This window comes from Calidris pugnax, unplaced genomic scaffold (genome assembly GCF_001431845.1).
Source record: "Calidris pugnax isolate Ruff unplaced genomic scaffold, ASM143184v1 scaffold41, whole genome shotgun sequence".
NCBI classification, from domain to species: Eukaryota; Metazoa; Chordata; class Aves; order Charadriiformes; family Scolopacidae; genus Calidris; species Calidris pugnax.
This window is the reverse complement of record NW_015094509.1, coordinates 2,424,484-2,431,527: the sequence shown is the minus strand read 5'-3', so window position 1 is coordinate 2,431,527 and position 7,044 is coordinate 2,424,484. Positions and strand designations below refer to the sequence as shown.

The following is a 7,044-nucleotide window of genomic DNA, read 5'->3' as shown; positions in this document are numbered from 1 at the left end:
GAAAAAAGGAGACATTTGGGGACCAGGAAAAATATTTACTTTTGCAACAGAGCATAAAAAATATGCAAGAAATATGCTCAAGCTATAAATTCTTTGAAATGACATGGGCAAATGGGATGATTCATAAGCAGTCAGGAAATTATGAAAAGGGTAAATGGTCCAAAATGATGAAAAAAGTAATTTTCCATGGTTGGTAGGATGAAGATAAAGTGACTTTTCTGCTGTTTGGGTAAGCTCAGCGATACGGTGCATGCTCTGAGAGGCTAAAATGGCAGCAGGGTTAAGTAGCAATGGATTCTGCAACGACCGACACCGCGAACTAGAAACCCTTGATCTGATGCAAACCTCCCCACCACCTGCCACCCAACAGTTTCACGTTTAGAACACGTTAGTCTGGTGTGACAGGGAGTCACCCAAAGCTTTTTAATCTCTTTGCAAGAATAGTAGCGTGGTAGGCTCCGTTTCCCAACCAGTGTAAAAGTAACACTCACGACACTGCTGTTTTTGATTATTTATTATGGCACTTTAAAGCATATAAACTCCATTGCTAGGTGTTCCAAGCCAGTTTAAAAATAAAATAAAATAAAATGAGGCTTTAAGTTTTAGGCAGTATTTCAGTAGATTTTGGTTAAGAATTTTTAGAATGTTACTAGGCAGGAAATATGAATTTTGCTAGGAGAACAAAGTCTTTTCAAAATAAGGCTTCCTTTCAGTAAAGCATGTATATGTTTGCTTAAGTTTATCATGCCCATGGGCTCACTAGTATGTCTCTTTTTTCAGATAAGAAATTTGTGGATTTCAAACACGAAAAAACAAAGTAACACCTGAAAATATATTCCTATACTTAAACAGCAACAAAGCTCACCTCCTATTTATAGCCACTCAATTCTATTTACTTTGTAACACGCAAGTTAGAAACAGCTCTAGAACCTGAACTCTAAGTTTTCGGGTTGTTTTTTTTTTTTTTCCAATTTCAGATTTTACTAGCTTAGCAATTAAGGATGCTGGTCAAAATCCAGCTTGCTGTTAACTGTTCGTTGGCATATATTGCATTGTCTTGAACTGAAGGCAGTTTCTAGTAGAGCCTAAAACCAAAGGGAGTTTTTATAAAACCTCACTTTAAAATTCCATTATAGTAACACCATTTCCACTTCATATATTTGACAATTTTATTTAATAGCCCCTTAAGTTCAGAATAGTTACGTAATAGTTACATCACGGCTTTTTAAAAGGATTGCACTCGGCTACTCAGTCCATTGAAATACTAGAAAACAGGGAAAAGGAAAATACGGAGTGTAAAGGAGCTCTGTCCACTGAACTGAGTTGTTTGTAGCAAGTTCCTTCTGAACATGAAGACGTTCTCATGCTTTCTGGTAGACTCTCACACACTTGACACCATTCATGTCACATTCCTAGAAGATAAAGAGATGGATTTATTAATTTGCCTCAGTACAGACTATAAAGAAAAAGATCTTTTAGAGTTACTGCTGGCCAGCAGCACTCAGGGATCAGAAAGTGGGAATGGACTTACCACCACCAGTTGTCCATCCACTAGTTTCCGCGTTATTATGGTCTTCTTGCCGTCCCATTCCTGCTCCTGAATCAATGACCCATCATCTTTTAAGCTGACAAGGGTCTGAAAGAAGAACCCGAGCATCAGTATTTTACCCACCACATTTGAGGGAGCCTGAGGCTTTCCAACACCTTATTATTCCAAAGGAAAAATCCCCACCCCAGCTCACCCAATAGCGATTTTGCCATTGACATCTACAAAGCCAGGATATTGTCTTAAACGTGTTTTATCGATCCTCAAACTCGCTGCTTGTTCACTGGCTGCTCCCACACATTCCTGCCCCAGGCAGCCTGCACAATTTCAATTAATAAGAGCAGACGGGTGTTCTCTGTTCATCTCTTTGTACACAGGCTCTGAGCTTTTGTGTAAGGTTTATCTGATCTTGCAATAACAGACGAATTGCCAGTGTGTAGCTGGGGGGTGGGGTGGGGGGGTGTTGGTAGCATAAAGAGAGTACTCGTGCAAGGAAGTGAGAGACATATTTGAGGGCTTCTTTGTGTTTAACCTCTTTTTGGCTTAATATTCACCCTATTTGGTGCGGGGAGAAGCTCTTTGCCTGCTAAAACTGGAGATTAGGGGCTGTGATTCACACCCATGCCCTGTGTGTCCATCATCCCACTGGACACTGAACCAGGCTCCCCTTGTTATGCAAATACCAGACCCAGCAGAAAGGCTAAGCCTAGGGCTGAATTGCTTCTGATTAAACATCAATGGGATTTTTTTTCCCCCCCCACGGGCTTCAAATGAAGTGGCATTTGGCTTTAACAGGGATTTAGAGGTCTGTTAGTTTTACTAACACAATGCTTCTGCTACAAATTGAAAACAACAAAACACACAAGACATTATTGGCTTCAGCATTTTCGCTCTTTGGAAGTTGCTTAATTCAGGGAAAAAAAAAAAAAAAAAAAGAAAGAATTTATTTCAATGAGACTTACAGCGACAGCTGTTCATATAAAGCATCATTAGTATGGATGTTAAAACTGATTTTTAAAATAATGTCCCCATCTGTAGAACACTTTTCAGTAGAAAGTTTCGAATACTGACCTGAGTTTTCCTGCCATCTAATGTATTTTCCTCAAATTTCTCACCAAGCTTGAAGCTGAACTGTGAAGTTTTGAAGGTGCTTTCTGTTTTTACAGTGATTGTGTCCCCATCCTTAATAATGTAAACATCTGGCTTGGCCATGCTTCCCATTTTCCTCATGGCCATACCCACACCTGCAAGGGGAGAGGCACAGAGAGTCACAAAGCCAGTTAAACCCTAAGGCTTAGGGCCACACAAGAATTCAAATACCTAATTCCCATTTAATTAGGCACTTAAGTACACTTGAGAATCAAAGCTCAAGAGCCCACAAAGAAAGAGGATGTTTTAAATTATCCACTGATGAGGAAGGAAAAAAAAAAAAAAAAAAGCTTATTTACAAGGTTATTCTTTACCTTCCTTGGGGAGCTGAAGTTAAATCTATTTTGCCCCCTAGAGGACTCACAGATGTCCCAAAACTCAGCATTGAGTTTTTTACAACCAGAAATAAATTGTAAGCAGGAAAACAAACAAAATCTTTAACGAATGTAAAATTGTTCCCTTCAAGTTCTGAACACTTTAAAAACTCTACAGAGGATTGTCAATTAACAGATTAGTCCACTGGCATACTTATTTCAACCTACTCAAACACTCTTCCATCACTCTCTATGCAACCCAAAACATGTTTTTTTTTTTTTTTTATTTCATAGCAGTTCATCTTCTACCTCCTGTATCAAAAGTGTGGACTCGTGAATTGGAAAATTGCCGTCATGCAAAATAGTGCTCACAGTCAACTTAGACAAGAACCAAAAAAAAAAAAAAGGATTTTGAAAGAAGTGAGCTTTGCCAGTGACTGAAAAGTCATCTTCTGGGGACATCAGCCCTCAAAACTCTTCAGCAAAAAAAGATTCCCCCTGCCCCAGCCCCTGTGTGCATTTCTTGGGTAGTTTGCTTGAGTCTTTTAGATCTGAAGGATGAAGATACGAGCAAGAGGGTGGTCACAAACATGAATCCATCAAACTGGAGAGTGCAGATCTGAAGCAAGAATTGATGAGCAACCAACTGGAACGGAAAGTGGCCACCAAATGAGCGAGTGCCTCGGCTCCCCAGCTGGTGTGGTTAGAAAATATTGTCACAAACCAGCACAGCACTCCCCCGGAGCAGACAGGATGCTTGGATGAGGGCTGAATCCACAAAGCAAAGATTAGGGTTTCCTTGGGCAGTGGAAATAATGAAGTACTTCCCAGCCACTGCTTCTCCAGACTCAACTCAGAGTCCAAGACTGAGCCTCAAGCTTGAGATTGCCGAGCAAAAACCAGTCCTCCTCAGTCCAGCTTTTCTGACCAGCATTGGGAGTTATGGTCACAGTGACACCCCACCCCAAACTTTTGCTGTTGTCCAGTCCAGAGTAATCAGGGAGTTGCCTGATCAGCAACACCTTGGCATCCAACTAAACAGAGATGAGCCGTGTATGTTTTCCATACGGCAAGGAGTGAAATTCAGACTTCTTTATCCTCCAATGTTCTTTTTATAACAACTGAGCAGAATCGGCCGAATTTCATCAATTGGGATCAAAGGCAGAGAGTTCCCCGAGTAACCAGCAAGGGTGAGAACCAATGAAGGGCTGGCTCCTAAAGTGTGAGTTGGAGTAAATTTGATTGCCTAAATTGTAATTACACAGAGGAAAAGTGACTGGTTTAAGATTGCAATCTAAAAAACAAACAAGCAAACACCACTCAGTTGTTGCCTACACATGGGAGGTGCTCTGCAGTTGCAGCACTTAATTTACACTTTGAAGTTGCAGCTTGGCACATGCCTGGCCCTGGCTGTCAGACGGGAGCACCGCGGCATCCTCATCCCTGCTGAACCCAGCCGAGTTTAAAATTCCTGAATTTCCTCCAAAGTCTCCCAAAAAGGCTGAGTCCAGGCTTTCTCACATCACAGCTCACACATGGACAGGCCTCTCGCTAAATAGGGTTACAGCCACCGCTGTCTGCAGGGTGACAATGCAGTGATGCCTTTTGTATTTCACACAAAGAGCATAAGACTTATATTTCTTCTTATATTTCTTCCTCTCCTCGCGCCAAAGACATTTAAGGCCACATCTTCCACCTCTTGGGAAAATATCCCAGCTTTCGGCAGTGAATAAATAGCAGAAAATAATAGCTCCTGGGCTACAGATAGACCATAACGTGTCTGTCACCTGTTGGCCAGGATGCTCAAGGGGAAAGCAGTAAACCTGAGGCTCCGAGCGATAGGTCTGTTCTTGATTTGGGAACTTTGGGCTACAAAATGGGGGGCAACCTGGAAGCTAACCCCTTGAGATACGGGTGCTACCCCCGGAGAATATGGCAGGGTCACCCACACGCAGCAGATCCAGTTGGGCTTTCTGGTCAGGGGACACCAAGGCGAGTTCACAGGGAAGACCCCTGGGCCAGCAGGTCTGTCTGTGGCCACCTCGGGTGCCCTGAGCCCTGCCCGGGCACCAGCCTTGGGGGTCCCCCCATCCACCTCCCCCCTGCCCGCCCCGGGCAGCCCCAAACCGGCTCCGCTCCCCCCGCCCCGGGCGGCCCCGGCTCCCCCCGCCCCGGGCATCACCGGGAGAAGGAGGAGCAAACCTTAGGGCAGCCGGGCTGCTGGCACCGCCTGATAATCCGGGGTGATGCCGGGCAGCGGGGGGGGCACAGGGGGAACGCGCCTGCGGTAGCGCCGGCACCTGCCCCCCCGCGATTACGGTGCAAAAAATAAAATAATGAAAAAATAATATATATTTTAAAAAAAAAAAAGGTTTGCCGACATCTTTAGGAGGAGGCAGCTAGCCCGGGAGGAGGGGGCTGCTCCCAGAGCCGCCGGTGCCGCATCCCGCAGAACCCCCCCACCCGCCCCGGCTGCGGGACCGCGCCCCGAACCCGCGGACCTTGGACAGAGCTCGGGAGGGCGGCGGGGCGGCCCTGGGGGGGGACGGGCCGGCATCCCCATCCATCCCGGTACCCCCATCCATCCATCCATCCCGGTACCCCCTCAGCATCCCGCTCGGTACCCCATCGATCCCGGTACCCCCTCCTCATCCATCCCGGTGCCCCATCCATCCCGGTACCCCCTCCTCATCCCGCTCGGTACCCCATCGATCCCGGTACCCCCATCCATCGATCCCGGTACCCCCATCCATCCATCCCGGTACCCCCTCAGCATCCCGCCCGGTACCCGATCCATCCTTCCCGGTACCCCATCCCGCCGGTACCACATCCTTCCCGGTAGCCGATCCATCCTTCCCGGTAGCCGATCCCCATCCCTCCCGGTACCCCATCCCCATCCCTCCCGGCTGCTCACCCAGCTCCTTCATGTACTCCTCGAAGCCCTCGCTGGAGACCAGGCACCATTTGCCTAAAAACGCGTCGATGGCCATGGCGGCGGCGCTGGCGGTGTCCCCGGGAGAAGCGCGGAGGCAGGAGGACGGGCCGTGGCGGGGCCGCCGCCGCCGCCGCCTTTATATAGGGGGGGGCCGGGGCCGTGTGGCGGGGGGGAGCCAATGGGGCCGCCGGTGGAGCCGCCGGGACCCTGCCCCGCCGAGCCCCCGCCCGCACGGGCCCTCCCGCCGCGGCAAGAGCCGGCACGTCGGGGCACCGCCCGGCCTGCGCCCGCACACACACACACCATACACACACACACACACCACACCACACACACACACCACACACCCCCACACACACACCTCTGCACCCCGGACCTGGACACACACCCCCCTCTCTGCACCCCAAACCCAAACAAACACCCACCTACACCCACACACCCACCCACCCACACACCCCTCTCTGCACCCCAGACCCGTACACACACACACACACACACACCTGTACCCCGGACGTGCACACACACACACCCACACACACCCCTCTGCACCTCAGACCCACACAAACACACACACACACACACACCCGCCTCTCTGCACCCCAGACCTGCACACACACACCCCACACACACACCTCTGCACCCCGGACCTGTACACACACACGCCCCACCCTGTAGCATGGACCTGCACACACACACACATACCCTCCTGTACTCTGGACCTGGACACACACCCCCCCACACACCCCTGTACCCTGGACGTGCACACACACACACCCCCGACATCCCTCTGCACCCCGGACCTGTACACACACACACACACACACACCTTGCTCTCTGCACCCTGGACCTGCACACACACACACACACACACCTTGCTCTCTGCACCCTGGACCTGCACACACACACACACACACACCTTGCTCTCTGCACCCTGGACCTGCACACACACACCCCCGCATACCCCCCTCTCTCTGCACCCCGGACCTGCACACACCCCCCATTCTCTGCACCCCAGACATAAACACACACACACCCAGACCCCTCTCTGCACCCTGGACCTGTACACGCACACACACACACACATCCACCCACACACACAC

The 7,044-nt window shown here is 48.9% G+C and overlaps 1 protein-coding gene across 1 annotated transcript; it reads right to left on the bottom strand.

Moving 5' to 3' along the window:
- Positions 1 to 496: 496 nt before the first annotated feature.
- FABP5 (fatty acid binding protein 5 (psoriasis-associated)) lies at positions 497 to 6,208 on the bottom strand. The gene is made up of 4 exons (XM_014965533.1): positions 5,924 to 6,208; positions 2,618 to 2,790; positions 1,532 to 1,636; positions 497 to 1,412 (listed from the first exon to the last, which is right to left on the bottom strand). Exons 1-4 carry the CDS (start codon positions 5,997 to 5,999, stop codon positions 1,362 to 1,364), a joined length of 405 nt encoding a protein of 134 aa, XP_014821019.1. The 5' UTR covers positions 6,000 to 6,208; the 3' UTR covers positions 497 to 1,361.
- Positions 6,209 to 7,044: the final 836 nt, after the last annotated feature.

Excerpts from the sequence above, each read along its gene's own strand:
- FABP5 (XM_014965533.1), bottom strand. The coding sequence starts at position 5,999 with ATGGCCATCGACGCGTTTTTAGGCAAATGGTGCCTGGTCTCCAGCGAG. Across the intron at positions 2,791-5,923 it reads GGAGTACATGAAGGAGCTGG|GTGTGGGTATGGCCATGAGG; the intron begins GTGAGCAGCCGG and ends CTCCCCTTGCAG. Across the intron at positions 1,413-1,531 it reads TGGATGGACAACTGGTGGTG|GAATGTGACATGAATGGTGT; the intron begins GTAAGTCCATTC and ends TTTATCTTCTAG.